This window comes from Bipolaris oryzae (assembly GCF_000523455.1).
Source record: "Bipolaris oryzae ATCC 44560 unplaced genomic scaffold scaffold_131, whole genome shotgun sequence".
In the NCBI taxonomy this organism is placed as follows: Eukaryota; Fungi; Ascomycota; class Dothideomycetes; order Pleosporales; family Pleosporaceae; genus Bipolaris; species Bipolaris oryzae.
The window spans coordinates 63535-80941 of NW_006911407.1; the positions used below are offsets into that span (position 1 = coordinate 63535).

At 52.1% G+C, this 17407-nt stretch overlaps 6 protein-coding genes across 6 annotated transcripts; 2 read left to right on the forward strand and 4 right to left on the reverse strand.

Annotated features, from left to right (window-relative positions):
* Nucleotides 1–156: 156 nt before the first annotated feature.
* COCMIDRAFT_28652 (uncharacterized protein) lies at nt 157–753 on the reverse strand (the record flags this gene model as incomplete). The annotated part of the gene is made up of 2 exons (XM_007692499.1): nt 157–470; nt 522–753. The coding sequence occupies 2 exons, from the start codon at nt 751–753 to the stop codon at nt 157–159; spliced, it is 546 nt and encodes a 181-aa protein (XP_007690689.1).
* Nucleotides 754–1335: 582 nt separating this feature from the next.
* Nucleotides 1336–2323, forward strand: COCMIDRAFT_39210 (uncharacterized protein; the record flags this gene model as incomplete). Its single annotated transcript, XM_007692505.1, has 3 exons — nt 1336–1353; nt 1434–1799; nt 1850–2323. The coding sequence occupies 3 exons, from the start codon at nt 1336–1338 to the stop codon at nt 2321–2323; spliced, it is 858 nt and encodes a 285-aa protein (XP_007690695.1).
* A 1158-nt stretch (nt 2324–3481) lies between these two features.
* Nucleotides 3482–6601, forward strand: COCMIDRAFT_7701 (uncharacterized protein; the record flags this gene model as incomplete). Its single annotated transcript, XM_007692496.1, has 2 exons — nt 3482–6013; nt 6236–6601. The coding sequence occupies 2 exons, from the start codon at nt 3482–3484 to the stop codon at nt 6599–6601; spliced, it is 2898 nt and encodes a 965-aa protein (XP_007690686.1).
* A 2405-nt stretch (nt 6602–9006) lies between these two features.
* On the reverse strand, nt 9007–11139 carry COCMIDRAFT_72496 (uncharacterized protein; the record flags this gene model as incomplete). Its single annotated transcript, XM_007692519.1, has 1 exon — nt 9007–11139. A coding segment is annotated over one exon (2133 nt), but the record flags the coding sequence as incomplete, so codon positions are not given.
* Nucleotides 11140–12679: 1540 nt separating this feature from the next.
* COCMIDRAFT_102598 (uncharacterized protein) lies at nt 12680–14276 on the reverse strand (the record flags this gene model as incomplete). The annotated part of the gene is made up of 2 exons (XM_007692520.1): nt 12680–13670; nt 13720–14276. 2 exons carry the CDS (start codon nt 14274–14276, stop codon nt 12680–12682), a joined length of 1548 nt encoding a protein of 515 aa, XP_007690710.1.
* A 204-nt stretch (nt 14277–14480) lies between these two features.
* Nucleotides 14481–14961, reverse strand: COCMIDRAFT_102609 (uncharacterized protein; the record flags this gene model as incomplete). Its single annotated transcript, XM_007692521.1, has 2 exons — nt 14481–14599; nt 14739–14961. The coding sequence occupies 2 exons, from the start codon at nt 14959–14961 to the stop codon at nt 14481–14483; spliced, it is 342 nt and encodes a 113-aa protein (XP_007690711.1).
* Between the last annotated feature and the right edge of the window lie 2446 nt (nt 14962–17407).

Sequence of the window (17407 nt, forward strand, 5' to 3'; positions counted from 1 at the left end):
GCCCGTATGAATGTTCAACGCTGCGTTGAAACCCCAAGTGAGACTAAAACGCAGCAAAGAGTCCAATAGACCGCCCAGCTTTTACTAAGGGAACTTGGAGCTTCTTTATAGAGAGGGGTCTAGAGCTGACGATGAAAGGATCTAGCAGTGTCTTGATTAGTGCATGACAAGCCGTTGCTCATGTTGAGGGTGGGAGTGAAAAAATAGAGACGTTACCGTGAGAAGGGCGTGGTCGAAGAACCCAAGATGCTGCATGACTTTGTGAACAGCAGCATCTCCTCCATCTTCATGGACTGCTCCAATGATGGCTCCGAAAGTTGCTGCGACCATCTTAGGGGACACAGTAGGTGTGCTACTAGCGGTGATGATGACCTGGTCAATTCCGACGGTATAGCCTCGGTGAGCCAACGCATCATTAGAGATCAAGTCGTTACGCAGTTGCGTCCATTGTGCTGGGGACAGGGCGTCGTCTGTCGTTGTAAGCAGTGCAGCCTAGCAAGAGTAAGGGGGTCGTGATTTACCATGCGACCCACGCATTCTAAACCATGCACTGCATAGCTCTCTTGCGAGGACTGCTTCTCCTAGGATTGCTAGCCTCTTGTTGTTATATAAAACCTTGAAGGCGTTGTCCTCGACAAAAGCGATCTGTGGTGCTGCCATTTGAGCTGCTTCCGCGGCAAGGCGTTTCTTGGAAAAGACGTAATCGACGATGGCCTCGATTTCCAACACTTGAGATGTGAAAGAAAGTGACATGGTTGCGTGGACAAGGTCTGTGTAAGGTCTGTGTAGTCAGTCGATGAGATGGGGTGAGTGCGAGAAGGAAACAATGTGGGGTAGATGAGGTATCGGATAGAGTATAGTAGTTGAAACGCAGACTAGAGCCAAGGTGGCACTCTACATAATCTAATCTGATACTGGCGTACGCGCAATCATGCTGCGATATTATGCGAGGTGATTATTATCAAGGATGCCGATGCATAGCCCAGTCAGATTTTGGGGGCTGAGTTGGGCGCAGTGCTGTGGTTGGGGCGCGGCTGCCACAGGGCATCTGGAGATCGCAGCTTCCCGTTTCTGGGGATGGTTCACTCGGTTCACTCGGTTCACTCTGGCCGTTCTACCGCTAGCTCCCATGTGGCTTAGCGGCTCCCTACGTCATTTGCAGAAACACTGGAAAACCGGCATGGTGGACGAGTGTAAGGCGGCCAAGAGGGGGGCAAAATACGCTATGAAAACGGGTGTTTCCAGTATCCGCATCACCGGATTGTGGGTGAAGTCCACCAAGACGGCTATCCCGGAAGCACCAAACCACAAAGAATACGAAACTAGTCATTTGCCATGGCAGAGGAGTTTGTGGTACGTGGCCTGTATCCTTGCTGTCCTGCTGCTACTGCACTCTTCGAAGTCTGCTGATTGGTTGCGTCGATGATATATAGGAGCTCGGTTTCGAGGGCCTTGATAGATTCGCAGATCGATACTGGGACCGAACCTATGATCATCTACCAACCATACCAAGACCGGGAAGAACCAAATATCGCCAGCAGCAGAGAGGGCTACCGTCCGGGCAAGCACCACAGCACCCTGACAAGGGCTACGAGTCATCAAGCCCCATCTCGGACGACGTATACGGCTACAAGTCTGACGCTGAAATGTATGGGCCAGACGGACATGACGGGTATGCAAGGGACCAGCGGTACCGCGAGACGGAGCAAATGGACTATATGCACACAGCACCAGGGCCAGGCTTCAGAGTGCCTCGCCGTCAGCCTGAATACGACAATGGGCGAAACACGCAACTAGAAGTGCGTCGTCTTTGTAATGGGGGCAGGGATAAATAGCTGACTAAAGACAGTCATATGGGCAGGCCGATGAGCAAGGCTATTATGGCCGACCAGCCCCACTCCGAAGACGGTCTTCGTGGTCTCCGCCGCGCTCTCGGGGGCGAGGGGAGTCGGAGTCACGACAGGTACGCTCTCGGTCGCGGTCGCGGTCGCGGTCGCAGTCGCAGTCGCGGTCACGGGCTCAATTGGCACATGAAGATGCGAGGAATCGGCTCATTGCAACCATTGGAGGGGCATTGGTAGGTGGGCTTGCGGGCAACCAAGTGGGCAAAGGCAAGAAGTACGATACTGCTGCAACGCTTGCCGGAGCCATTATCGGAGGGGTTGGTGCCCGGGAAGCAGCCGATCACTGGGACAAGACGCGACAGAAGAAGAAGCAACCAAAGGGAGAGGGGTGGGAGGGTGACTATGGAAACGGACACGGTCGCAGAAACGAACGATGGCAGGAGGGGGGCAGATGGGATGAGGAGGACAGGCGGTATTAGTAGGGATGGGGGGGGCCGTCAGGTCTATGTACATGCATAGACATGTCCACATGTACTGAATGTCCACGTGCCCAGGACATGTAGGGGAAATGGCTTGTTGGGCGCTTGCTTGTGGTATTGCTCGCGGCGTATATACAGGGTGCAGAGGATAGGAAATTCGGAAGTCGATAGCAGGGGCAAAGTTTAATTGCTTGTTGCGGGAATGACGTGCGACGAGCGGGCGCCTTGTCTGCGACATGATCTGATGCGGCGGTGAGGGGGCCGTGCAATGGGGGCCATGGGGGCCATGGGGGGCCATGGGGCGGCTTGAGAGCCCACGGGCGCAGCGGGGTGGGTGGGTGGGTGTCGTTCGCAAGCAAGCACACACACACACACACACACTGGCGGTCTCGGGGACCAGGCTAGTGGCGGTGGTGATGGTGATGGTGATGGGGGTGTAGCAGGAAGAGGCTATCATGGGATGGCAGGGCAGTCCAGGACAGCGCACTCTCGTGGGTAGGACGGGCCAGGGAGCAGCATGCCAGTCCGTCCGTGCCCTGGTTTCGAGAAGGCCGAGTAGAAGGTCGGTCAGCCAGGGACTAAAGCCTCGTCCCGCACTCGATCCATCCTCTATTCTCTCCGAAAAGCACGACGGGCCTGCAAGACTGTAGCCACGACGCTGAAAATAGCCTACTCTCCTGCAATAGCCATACCCACTCACACCCCCTCTGCCGCCCGCCCCTTGCTTTGCTCAGTGCGTCCCGCCCGCCGGTCAACCGTGGCAGGTGTTGCAGTGGCCTTCTAGCGGCAGCTTTGTTCCACGCCATCCATTGCATCTGCTACTGACCGCCCGCCCGCCTGCATACCGCCCTCTCCCCATTGAGCCTCTGCACAAACCCTCGCCCTCTCCCCCACCGCCCTCCTTCCAGCCAAAGCCACCACAAACCACCATGAGCTGAGCCTGCCCCGCCATTCTACCGCTTCCACTCGCCCGCACACGACCACACCGCCGCCAGCTAGTCAACCGCTGCTGCCCCTCCCCGCTGCGAGCCCGCTCCCGCCGCCTCTGCACAAGCTATCGCGACTCCCATAACGCGTCTCTGGCCACGACCACGAACCACGACAACGACAACGACTTCCCTCTCCTCCCACGCTCCCACGCCCCCCATCACCGCCTCCATGCGCCGATACAGGCCGGGCGGTGGCCCAGTCCGCGCTCATGGAGGCGTGCCCGTCCCAGATCCCTTCGCCATGGTGCGCGCATACGATAGCGACTCCAATCCTGCTCGACCCATTCGCCCCTCGCCTCTCGCCGCCTCCACCATTCAGGGCCTGCCGCTCGACCTGCTCGACCGCCTGCGTTCCTTCCCCCTCTTCCAAGCTGCTCCCGACTCCTTCCTCGCCCAGGTCGGCCTGCACCTTAAGCCGCAGCTCTATCAGCCACATGACACAATTCTGACCGAGGGCGAGACGGGCAAGGCCATGTACTGGCTGGTCCGCGGTGCTGTGCGCGTCACCTCGCGCGACCAGGAGAGCACATATGCCGAATTGAAGCCCGGTGCCTTCTTCGGCGAGATTGGCATCCTCATGGACATTCCCCGCACTGCCACCATTATTGCCAATGTCCGCTCCCTCGTCGTGCGTCTGAACAAGGAGGACCTGACCAAGGAGCTCCCCAAGTTTCCCGAAGTTGAAGTTGCCATCAGGCACGAGGCCCAGGAGCGCCTGGCCATTCTGCAGCGCAAAAAGTCGGAGCTATCAGCCAAGCGCCCACAACCCATGCGCCAGATAACGGGCAAGCGCGATCGTGAAGACGGTGATGTGGTCATGGCCGAGAGCGGTACTATACGTGATGGCGAGATCAATGCCTTCAAGAAGCGCAAATCTCCAAGTCCGGGCCTTGCTGAAGCCATTGCCCATAGTGCCTTTGGAAGCGACAGCCTGCATGTGAGGCCTTTGCTGAAGGAGTTGCCTCTCTTCTCCGAGCTACCTGACGATATTCTGCACTTCATCGGCATGCGCGCCCAGCCATGTTCCTTCGACCCTTTTGTAGACATTATAAAACAGGGCACCCACGGCCGGGATGTCTTCTTCATTGTAAAGGGCGAAGTCGAGGTTATTAGCGACCATGTGCCTGAATCCAACGGCTTCACTTCACCCACCCAGGGACGAAGAAAGTCGATTGCTGCGGGCGAGCACAATTTCCAAGAAGTAAAGGCTCGCCTAAAGCCAGGGCAATACTTTGGTGAGGTAGTCAGTCTTTCGCTGGCGCCACGCCGCACTGCTACGGTCCGCTCTATATCCGCTGTCGAATGCCTAATGATTACCGGAGACACACTAAACCAGCTGTGGGAAAAGTGCACTCCAGACGTACGGCGACAGGTCGAGTCGGTCGCTAAAGAGCGCTTACAGACTGCCAAGGACGAAGATGTGCTCATGCCAGATGCGCATAGCACACCCAATATCAACGACTTGGCCATAGTAGACTACACAATACCCCGAACTCCACGGAGGAAAAAGAGCGTGCCGACCGTTACCTTCAATGAAACACTGGGCATTGACAATTCCGTAGCTCCTGTTCGGAGAGACGAGAAGATGATGGAGCCATTCGATCCCGACCCTTTTCTAAACGTTGACCTTGACAATGTTAGATCACGATCGCGTAGAGGCTCACTCGCTCCACCAGCACCTGGCTCAACACCCGAAGCCCCCGCAAGTCCTGGAAAAACTGAATTCCCAAGGACTCCATCTCCTAACGGCTCACCGCTCTCTCCGTCGCCATCTTTCGCAATAGCAAAACATGCATCTACCCCGCCAGAGGTTCCATTCGATTTCAAGCGCCCACGACTTGTCACAAAACCAAGCATATACACACGAGGTCGATTGCCAGATTCCGTACTTGTTACCATCTTGGCGAATCTAGACATTCACGAACTGATGAAACTACGCGTCATTTCTTCACATTGGAGCAAACTCATATCGGAATCTCCTGATATTCTCCACGACCTTGATCTTACAAAGTACAACCGCAAAGTCACCGACCGGTCACTAATCGACATAATATGTCCTTTTGCCGGCAGCCGGCCACGGTCCGTCAACATCAGCAACTGCTTTCATGTGACAGACGAGGGTTTTGGAGAACTAGCAAAGACGTGCGGCCCAAGCGTCAGGATATGGCGTATGAAGAGCGTTTGGGACATTACCGGACCTGCTGTTCTCGAAATGGTACAGAAAGCCAAGGGTCTAGAGGAGGTAGATCTGAGCAACTGCAGAAAGGTTGGCGATAATCTCCTTGCTCGAGTCATTGGCTGGATAGTACCCGATATGCCTCCCCAAATGGCCATGGCGCATGCTCAACAACAGGCTCAGATGAACGGGCGCCGACAAGGAAAAGGCACCAACAGTCAGCCACCGCAACCTCTACCGCCAGGCACCGTTGTTGGCTGTCCAAAACTCCGACGATTGACACTAAGTTATTGCAAGCACATTACTGACCGAAGCATGGCACACATTGCTGTTCACGCAGCCAACCGCATCGAAAGCATCGATCTGACACGTTGCACCACCATCACAGACGTAGGCTTCCAACACTGGAGCGTCTACCCCTTCCCTAGGCTCACCAAGCTATGTCTCGCCGACTGCACCTACCTGACCGACAACGCAATCGTTTATCTCACCAATGCAGCCAAGGGGTTAAAGCAACTCGATTTGGTAAGTTTGGACCCTCATCTTTTGTCACTTTATTCCTTTTTCTGGGATTATCATGCCACGAAAGAGAAAAAGAAGAAACAAAAATACACTTCCCCGATCCACACACAAGGAGAGAAAGGCCCTGATTTCCCTTCATTTCCCTCGAAAAAAAAAGAAAAAGAACGAAGAAAAAAAATAAGTTTCACACACCCGCTAACTCGAAACCCTTTTCCAAATCAACAGTCTTTTTGCTGCGCCCTCTCGGACACAGCGACCGAAGTCCTGGCCCTCGGCCTTCCATCCCTCACCCACCTCAACCTCGCCTTTTGCGGCTCCGCAGTCTCAGATACCTCGCTCCGCTGCATCTCACTGCACCTCCTCGAGCTGCGCAACTTGTCTGTGCGCGGCTGCGTGCGCGTCACGGGCACGGGCGTCGAGGCCGTCATTGAGGGCTGTCGCGACCTCGAGCGCTTTGATGTCAGTCAGTGTAAGAATCTCGGCCGTTGGCTCGACGCGGGTGGTGTGCAGAGTGTGCGGAGTCGCGGGCGGAATGTCAAGTTTGTCTGTGTGAGTGATGGACGGTGGAGGGATTCAATGGGGAAAAGTTAAAAGACGCACTTTCTTCTTTTTTTTTTCCAAAAACTTGTTTTGCTTTGTGTCTATGTGTGTGTGTGTGTCCCACTTCCGTCTTCGACGTTGGTGTTGTATGGCCGACATTGTTGGTTGGTTCATCTGTGTTTGTTTTGAATGTCTGGGGGGTTTTTTTTTGTTGTGTGTAAACGAAGTTTTTTTTTTTCGTGAGCGAATTCGCAACCGTCTTTTCTTTCCCTCTTTCTCTCTCTCTTTCTCTCTTTTTGGGGGGAAATGGAGATGTGTGGGGTCCGGAAATCGAAAATACCCTGCAAAGAGTTTTTTTTCCTACTACTCCTATTTCTACTACCACTACCACTACTAGATGGGGATTATTTCTTTCTTTTCTTTTCTTTTCTTTTTTTCAAGACTGATTGTCGAGAAATCTCGCTCTCGCTCTTCATCTCTTTTTTTTCGTTCCCTTTCACATATAGATAGAAGTTTTGTACTTGTACTGTTGACTGTACTCTTTTGTACTGTTTCTGTATGGTATTATATCTTTTTCCAATGTTTTCTTTCTTTCTTGATTTTGGTTTGGTTTGGTTTGGCTTGGGGAGGGTTTTTTTTGCTGGGCAGCGTCGGCGACAGCGCTGCGGTTATGCTATGATAAAATTTAATGCCATGATACCATGTTTGACATTGAAACTTTGTCTTTTTTTTGCCTCTTCTTTGTAGATTGTTGTTGTGTTTGTGTGTTCGATTGCTGTGAAGGGGGGATGATGGGATGGTGGTGGTAAGGTGGGTTGGGGTGAGAGTTTGGGTTTGGCTGGATGGTAGGAGATGGACATGGATGTGGGGGAGAAGATGGTGTGACAGTGGGTTAATTGTGGCCTTTGCATTGGGAAAGAAGGTATAGTAAAGAATTTGGGCAGTGTTATATGTGCGTAGCTCGGCAAATAGTCTAGAGTATCGTCGAGATATTTGAAATTTGTAGAGCTACTGTGTTTAGAATGACACTTCATGTAAGGATGTAGAAAAGTCATGGCCATCTTCCCTCCCACTGTTGGTGGTTTGTAGTATTAGGGGTGGAAGTGTTATAATTGGTCTTGTCGTCTGTTTATTTGTTCGTTTCTTCAAGTTTAACGTCCTATATAAAGGCCTTCCATGGGGCATGCGGATGGGCGAAGCTCAGGGCTTACGGTGGTGCAGAATTGCCTTCATGTTGCTGTCTGTGGATGATGGACTGGTTACTGTCAACGTGTCGAGTAAAAATTCTTGGGGCAGAGGGAGTATCGCTTTAGTAGGTGCAAAGACTTAGTTCAAACTCAGTAGTCTAACCCGTATTTTCAACATGCTTTTGAGAAATAGCGGGTTTTTTTTTAGTTCATTACTTCGGCTAATGTTTTCAGTGTATGCTCGATAGACTCAATCTACATTGTTTTGACAGGTGGTGAACAGGCTCAAAAATGGGAAACTACCGTGATTCAGGAAGAGGGTATAATGAAGGGGTGTGATGTAGTCTTGATATTTGTAGCTGTTCTATTCCCCCCAAGTCCATTGGTTGCAGCCATACTTATCGTCAGACTTTCATCCATCGCTCATTCCGGCTCGAATGCCCTGATCTTATCCATCAACTCAACGTCATCTTGGAAACCAATTGCTCGTGCAATTTCCAAATAACATGCCGTTATGGTGGTGCGGCGCTTGCTGCTTGCCGGTTCATGTACAGAGCCCCGATACTCTAGTTGACTAGGACATACGCAAGCCTCAATTTCACGCTTCAGAAAAACACGCAAATCACCAAGATGATGGGGAACGTCGGGCGAAAGGTGCGCACCAGCCTTCAGCATCTTCAGTATAACTTGAGCCCTGTTTGTCCACCAGAATCCGCCGCCCTCTATAAAATCCCTATCATTCAGCAACACTAGCCATGGAGTGGTAGTTTCCTCGTTTTCCATCACTATCTGGTTTGGATCACACCCCGAATCCAAAAGAACCTCTATTGTCGTTGGCGATGCCACTACTAGATGAATGCCCGCGAGCGATTTCAGCGTGGGCTGGCTAATGGCATGGAACAAGAGGTTGAGCTGCTCACATTTGTCTCCATACTGCAGCCTTTGTAATGCGTTATAATTCTCGACAGCAGGTTTCTCAATATAGATATCTAGACCTAGTTCTACAGCCAAGAGTAGGGCGGCACGCCTATCGTCTAGTTCATGTGTAGAGAATCCAAGGATTGAGTGTATATCATCCGGGCCGACGGCTGGGTATGTTGGTGACTGAGAGTGGCATCCTGCGTTTTGTCCTCCCTGATCAATGGAGGACGGAAAGTGTTTTATTGCCACGACAGCGCAGTCGATAACTGCAGCCGCACTGGAATACGAAACAATTTCTGACGGTTGCGAAAGTCGCCAGCAGTCCATAACGAACAGGTGTCCCTTTGGTATGGGTTCGGTCTCAAGGAACAGGGCATACCAATACATACATGCCAAGACAGCAGTCGGGTCGAACTGGTCATCATCGATCTTTAAACAGTCCAGTTCCAAAGCATCTGTATTTTTAAGAAATTCGAATACCGTTCTGTGCATGAAGTCGACAGAAGGCCAGTCGTTATCATGAGGATCCGTTAGGTGACTGTCGGAAATATCGCCATGTACTTCCAATAACCCTCTGCACCTACTACGAAGACGGCCTTCTAGCATTGAAGACTTCTGCTTCATCTCATTAGGTGAGTATCGAGTGAGTTGCTTCATCTTATTCAAAGACATGCCATTTTCGTCTGCCCAAGCCAGTGCAAAGGCCGGAATTGTGTAGTCTAAGGATAGTTGTAAACTTCGGGAATAACAGACACGTAGCAGTTTCGATGCTTGCTGCCGGACCCCCTGTGGTATATCCTCGATTATACTGCGGAAAAGGTCCTCGAGTTCTGGTGGTAGCCGGTCAACTGCCCGTTGGATCTCCTCTGCAGAATCATATGCGTCAAAGCGGTCCAGTAGTGTGCGACAAGCAAGCACGACCCAGAGAAATACACCCTCCGCTTTTTCTTGTAGAGTTACAGTCAGTTCTTTAACGTTAACTTCATCAAGATAGCTGTCGCCATCTCGGCAAAGATAAGACCGAATTGTGTCGTTGACGTATTTTTCGATATCTCGCTTCGTAAGATCCTGTAGTCTCAGTTGAGGTCTTGTGCGGAAGGCTGCAACACATGTGTCGATAGGTCGGCTTGAAAGCAGAATTTTTATATGCGTGCTGGTCGCGAGTTTCTGGATAAATGATATTCCTGCTCGATGGTTGCCTTTAAACTCGTCGATACCGTCAATGAAGAAAGCGAATGCCCCTTGTGTCGATGCTTTGCCAAGTTGCTGGAAGGCCTGGTTTAGTTCAGTGCTTGAAGGGAGCTTCAAGTCCTTGACACCACTTTGAGCCTCCTGCCACATGTTCGGAAGAACAAACGGAATAAGTGACTCATTTTTCTTCAGGACATGGTACAAAAGACCTCTGGCCAGACCATCAAGGGTATTTTGCTCGGAAGTTCCAACGTTCCAGAGAAAAAAGTTAGCCATGGTCAATTTTTGATTCCCTGCCCATTTTTGCAGTAGTTCTGGGGCTTCGGAATGTTCACAGAGGTATTTCATCAATGTGGATTTTCCGCTTCCAGGTTTACCAGAGATCCAGTATATACCAGCTCCAGATCGTAGCCATTGGCCCAAGTCACTCCAATTACTTCCAGGATTAGGAGGCTCGATTGCCCACTTAAAAGTTTCGGAATGTGCTTCAGAAACACTGTCTTTTCTGTCATCAATTAGGCGAAACCAGAGGCGGGCGAGAACTAATTTGGCACATTCCCGATCGATGGCCGTGTCTACCCCGCAAGTGATGTTGATGTCTTCGTTTGGCAAAGCACTCTTGATAAGTCTCAGCTCACTGACAGAACTCAAATTGGTTACTTCGTGCTGCAGTGCGACATCGGTGGACTTCCCACTTTGTGGAGGTATGATTGCGTTGATGTCGGCGATTAGCTCGGATAAGCTCTGGATGAGGCCTTCAAACTGTTCTTTATCTCTGATAATCCATCTGACCTTGTCGACAGCAACATGTTGAGTCTTGCGGCGTTTGTTTGGTAATTGATCGGGTTGTTCACTTTGGTATAGGTGGACTGACTGAACGTCATTAAGAGATCGAAGTTTGCGTGCCATTTGACTAAATTGCGACTTCAGCCGAATACTGAGGTCTGTCGGAGGTTCTATTGATTCATGAATCTTGGCTGGTCTAATACCGTATCGTTGCTCGAGTTTGTGGCTGTCTTGTAGCAGCTGACGGATGCAATCAAGACCTTGAGAGATGAGAGGCCCAATGTGAGGGTCATCAAGTCGCTTGTCATAGTGCTCGGAATCTAAAAGGTTCAGCCTGTTCGCCCACTGGTGCAGAAGAACTCTCTGGATGTCGAGCCTCGTTGCTAGCACGGCGTAATCTTGGCCCATTGACTTTGCTGCTCCGATATATGATAAGAGCTCCACACAGTCTCCGAAAACACCAACAAGCGCAACAGTACCGATGGCAAGGCCGGCAACTTCCATGGCTAGTAAAGAAAGAATGAGTTGATGTGACTGTTTTTTCACAAAAAATTCAGAGAGTGAGTGGACAGGTGGTTGGAAATTGCATCTCGACAAGGCTGAGATCTTGTGCATTGCTGAGGGGTAATTCAGCTGCATGCTCCTACCGGCTGCGCCACCTATGTTTCCTGGGCGCTGGTTGTGCATGGCCAATCACTTTCATGGTCGATTTAGAGAAATCTGCCTTGTCAAATACCAATAGCATCTTAAATCTAAATCTGAGTGGGCGAGAGTATGAGACCCAATACTGCTGTGATTTTTCATAGAAACAATTCGGTCCGGGCGCGCAGTAGGTATTCTCTAGTCCAAACATGGAGGGCAATAACATGCACACGCGGCGTATGGAGAGATAAGAGAAAGCAAAATAGACTGGGAGATTTGGCCCCATTCTTAGTAGCGCACGCCAAGCTCACTTCACAAAGACATGTGACAGTAACCTTCAATCTACTCGATGACCATTCCATTGCAAAACACACACCCATCTCTAGACAAGATTTAAAAAAAAACAAAAAGGGATACAGACATCTGCACTCTTCCACAAAAGCAAAAACCGTCCACTTCATCCCCCAACCCCTTGCAGCTTCCCCCACTCCACACATACTGTGGTACACGCGCATGCGCGCAACCCTACCTACTTACGACCCGTCCCATCCGACCCAGCCTTTCCATACCATACGTACCGTACCTACATGCACACCCATACAATTGAACCCACTAACTCCCCACCCTCCGCAGACCCCCACGAAAAAAAAAATCCCAAAAGTGAAGAAAGAAAAAAAGACCGAATCCAGACCGCGAAATCCCTCGCCTCGAGCCCGGGATACCCAATCCAGATTACCCCCCTCCCTAGGCCACACAGATACACACACACACACACCCCCACTATGCTTACACTATTCATCGGGGGGGGGGGTGTGTGTGAAGTGGGACCCAACTGTGCAAATGAACCCCGAGACCCGCAGAGCCTCGCTCGCACCCACAGCTCAGAGCTCGCGCTGCGCGCTCAGCAAGCTCGCATCAGGCCACGATGCGCAAAGGATTCAAGACTCCACAACCAAGTCCGCACGTGCATCGCTTGGCGATTTTGGAGGACTCCGAGGGGGAGGGGTTTTTTTTTGTTGCGGCTCTGCTCCACCGGGGGAGGTTGGGTTGCGGTGGGCTAGGGTGGGCGCGAGTGCGAGAGAGAGTTTGTGGGCAGGGGGGGTGATGGCGCTTGGCGGACGGTAGTTGCGATATGTAAGTATGTGAGATGAAAATTTCGAAAGCAGATGAGAGACGGAATACGGTGAAGGGTAGGGAGGTATATATGTATGTATGGGATGCTGCTTTCACAAGTGTATAATTGACGAGGAAAACAAAGGCAAGTTTGATATTTTCAAATAATTTTTGTATTGTAGTCGTTAGATAGTCATATAATATCTTCCGGTCCTTCCAGTGACCGGACGAGTGGTATCAAAGTACGTTTGTGGAAACCCGTCACACATACATAGCGCGATTAACCTATTCAAATCTTCTCGTTCTTCTCCGAGTTTTCAATGACCTCGACGGCCTTTGCGCCGTTCTTCTCGCTGTGAATGCTGCCAGACTCGATATCCTTGGGAGCCGTGATGTTAGCACCGATAGGACCGGCCTCTTCAAAGTGGCGGCCCTTCTTCTCGGGGCCGAGAGCTGTAGTAACGGCAATGCCAAGAACGATGATGGCAGTCGCGACGCCCATGACGGGGCCGTAGGCAGGGGATGGCTCGCCCTTTGCGGTCGTGATGATGGTGGCTTCGGCAACGGCGTTGACGATCTGAGCAGAAGGCGAGGAGATCATGTTTCCGAGTTGGTAGGTGATACCGACGAAAGAGGAACGGAAGGCAGGGGGTGAAAGTTCGCTAAGGTGGATGGGAATGACACCCCAGGCGCCCTGGACGAAGAACTGGATCATGAAGCCGGAGGCTGAGAGGCCGCGCTCGGTGGTGGGGAGGATCCAGGCTGGGATGAGACATCCGGAGATCAAGACGGCGCAGACAATCATTCGGCGGCGACCGAACCATTGGGAGGTGTATCCGAGGATAGTACCGCCAACGCAGGCACCGGTCTTCATGAGAATGGAAGCGCGGGTAGCACCGGCGGCGCTGAGGTGCTTCTGCTCCTTCATGAAGGTGGTGTAGCTGTCCTGGCTGGTGTGGGAGTAGTAGTTGAACCAAGTCATGAGGATGATGCAGTAAATGCACATCTTCCACTCCTTCTTGAGCATAAGCTTAGTCTCAGCCCAGAAAGCGCCGGGGGCCTTCTTGTTGCCGGATCGCTTGGCCTCCAGGAATTGCTTCGACTCAGGGAAGAGGACGCGGACAAAACCGACGGCAATGGAGAAACCGGCACCGGCCCAGAAGACAATCTTCCAGGTGTTGGTCTCGCCTCCGACACCCAAGTTGGCACAGGCGGCAAGGACATAACCGAATGAGTATCCCTGCTGAAGGATACCGCTCATAAGACCACGAGCATCAAGACTGAAAAAGTTAGCGTTTGAAGCGTATACGAATATCGGTCTAAACTTACGGGCAGTTCTCAAGGGCCATGGAGATGGCGTTTCCGTAGACACCTCCCATGAAGAGACCGAACAGACTGCGGACAGCCAAAAACTGCTGGAAGGTACCGGCGTAGATGGTAGCGACCTGGAGGAGACCGAGAATGATCATGTTAAGGACCATGGGCCACTTGCGACCAAACTTGTCTCCGGCAACACCGAACATGGCAGCGCCGACAGAGCGGAGGAGCAGCGTCAAGGTGATGGCAGTTGTGATGGCAGTGTTGGTTGTGTCGTAGTATTTGGCGAGCTTGGTGGTCTGGATAGACAGAGCGTGGAAGTCGAAAGCATCAGCTGTCCAGGCAAGGAATCCAACGAGGAAGTACAGCCAGTCCTTCCAGCCAAGCTGGGCAAAGAGGCTGATGGGGTTCTTGAGAGGCTCTGGCCTCTGCCACTCGCAGTGCTCCTCGCCATAGTCGTTTGTGACGACTATGCGCTGGTCCCAGGTGAAGAGGTCCTTCAAGCTCTGTTTGGCAGTGGGGATGACGCCCTTGGCCAGCGGGTCAGCAGGACGGTTTGCGGTCGCCATGATGTAGAGGACAGAGGACACTCTAGGGTGGATTTCAAGGCAGTGGGAGAAGGGGAGGACTGCCTTTTAATAGTAGGCACGAGTCCGATCGGAGTGATAGCCCCATGACTGGACGCGGGGAAGTCAATATATACTTTTTTGGGGGAGTCTCTTGCAGCACCACTGCACCTGTATGGGCTCGCAACGGTGCTATCGATGCCCTGGTCAGTCAGCCGCTGGACCTTGATACGGGCCAAGAAAAGCCAAGACCGCGTGTGCAGTGGTTGTTGGGGGATAGTCAGTGCATGTAACCGCGTCGGGGATGCCAAGCACACCATACCGCGCTAAGCAATCCAGGTGGGCCCGGCGACAGCACCAGCGCGAGTGAGGGAACAGACACTGTTCCGGGATCTCATCGTCAGTGTGCAAAGACTGTCAAGACGGCGCGGAGAAAAACAAGTGGGTGGGTGTGCTGATCTTCACCACGCCAGACGCCGTTGTCTTTTTCCCCACGGGGGACTTTTTCCTTCGCGTCTCCCGCACGGTGGTAACTTTGCGGGACAGCTGCAAGCACAGCCATACTGGAGCCAGAACGTCGCAACAACACCAACAACAACAACACCAGGCCCGACCACGGCAAAGAAAAGACACTTTGGATGCTTGAGCCCACACAAGCTCTCATGGCGCCGCGGAGGCTTGTCGCCATTCTCTTTTCACAAAGAAGCTTCAGGCCGGTGAAGCAGCCACAAAACTTGGCGAGCAAACCCCGCAGTCAAGCCGTGCCGCCGCCAGCGCCGAAGCTTTCACCACCTCGTTGAGGCCAAGATGGGGAGCGGCGTATGCGACAGCCAAGATGCCTCCCCGTCAGCCGAGCCTTCTTGAGTGGGCTTCTTTCGACGCCCATCGTTCGTTGGGCGGCCTGTCCGACCGCGTCTGAGCAACGTCTAGCGATTCTCCCTTTCCCTCTCCCTTGTAGAGCACGCCCAACGTACCGCTGGCGGTGTGTGTGGACACACAACTCCGTCGCATCCTGGGAGCCGGGACTTTTGAACGTCACATGGCCCCTCCAGCGCTGCTCCAAAGCCCAGTCGAGTGGGTTGCGGGCCTTGCACTGTCGAAGTTTTTGCGCTCTCCAGGTGGGGAGGCAAAGAGCCTTGGCTGTATAGGTGTGCGGGATATGGTCTGATCTGGTTTCTTGCTGCGTGCACAAACGCCGACAATGAATCGTGCATGCTGGGGAACGGCATTAGGAATCGCGTACGTGGTACATGACGGCAGCGGCGAAAACGTTTGGATGAGGCAAGGCGCCCACCTCTCTCGTGCCCAATCCTTTGCACCATCACACCAACATCATATGCCGATCCCAGCCTCCTCCCTTCAGTATCATCCGTCTTGCTCGCATCGGTCTACCGAGCGCTGTTGAAAGACCCCACAACCATCATCCGATCCCGGAGCCCTGTGGCTTACTTGGTCATACCAACGGCTAGAGGCAGGCCCCTCCATTGCACGTGCTGACCTGGCCCCTGATCCTTCATCCACGTTTATTTTGGACACAGAACATGTCCCGCAAACAGCTTTACCTGGTCGGTAGAAACACTGCAAGCCAGATAGACGACCGACCCCGCCCAAAAGGTTTCACCGGAAGGCGTATCAACGCGTGCTGGCCCAAAACAGAAGGACCTAATACCACAAATTCCATAGTCAAACCCTAATCCCAGCGTTAGCCGTTAACACACCCACCTATAGTTCCAAGATTCTAGGCAGAGTGGGTAACATGGGGGCGGCAAACATGCCGACTATGGATCCTGAAACGGAAACCAATCACATGGCCCGCGAATCTACCCGATAGTTCTTCACCCTGCATATGTATCTATGCCACGGTTTTGCCTTTTGTCAAACGTGCCGATCCTTTCTGACCGCGGCCGCAATTCTGTGCGGCTGTACGCCTGCATCCGACAGGCATTTGTCTGCACGCATTCCGATATCTCTTCTTCTGGGCGATATCTGTCCAGCCCATCACCGGCGTTGCGCCACACAATGAGGCCATTAACACATATCGGGAAAACCCGAGGGTCGAACGATTGGATCAAAGCCATTGAACTACTACCAAGAATGTGGCTCATTGACCGGCGTATAGTAGTGTGTCATGGTGATTTGATGTTCCTGGAGACACGTTCGACCCCATCCGACTCCGACTACCTTGGCATATATTCACCAAGGAGCAATTCGGAAACCACGGCCCAAAAGGACCGAAAACATGCTTACGGAGCCCACTTCATTCAACCCACCCTATAGAATCATTGTGACGGAGTCGTCACTCCCACATTACCACGCATTGCTATACCCCTATACTCTTGGCTGAGCAATATTGACTATCTGTTATCTGCTTACAAGCATTACGAGGACAATAATCATTCATCACTCTCACGCATGAGGCTTGCCCTTCTTCTTCTTCTACCTCGCTTTACTCCTACCTCCCTCAAAAATTGCCCTTTTTTTCTCATTCTGCTTTACATTCCCTACAGTCACGCACAACTTCTGACCCGAGTCTGCTACCACGAGGTAGAAACTGCAACCTCCAGATAATGCGCTACACTCGATCTCGGAGATTCCCAACGGCTTAGCAATTTTCTCTATTCATTCTACAAACCTATCATGACGCGTACGCTTCACAGTGCTCCAGGACTCGGGTTCAGGAGAAATGAAAGTATCGATAGGACCAGGAATAAGCTCTCGGTCTATGAACAATGAGCCAGCATGATGCTTGCTTCCAAAGTGAGTATAGTAATTTGAGCGTCCTATATTGGGATCAACTCAACACCCTTTGAAGAAGAGGCCATGAGCGCCAATAGTGTTTCTGATATTATTGATTGCAGTAAGAAGCTGGCGGATGTAACATTGGCGGTTGGCGTCTGTTTTTGGACAGATGGGGTTGTCAGCAAGACACCGCGAGTCTTTCTATGCAATATTTTCCCTGCCTTCTTTGGAAGAGTTGTACATGGGTATGCCGGCTTTCGGTGCGTTCGATTTTGCAAGTTTCCAGTTTGGGACATCTTGCAACGTCGCAGGACCATAACGTGTCTGTGCACCTCGTGCACGGATTCATCTCGTGCACGCTGAACACCATCTCAGCGATCTCAAAAATGAGGCTT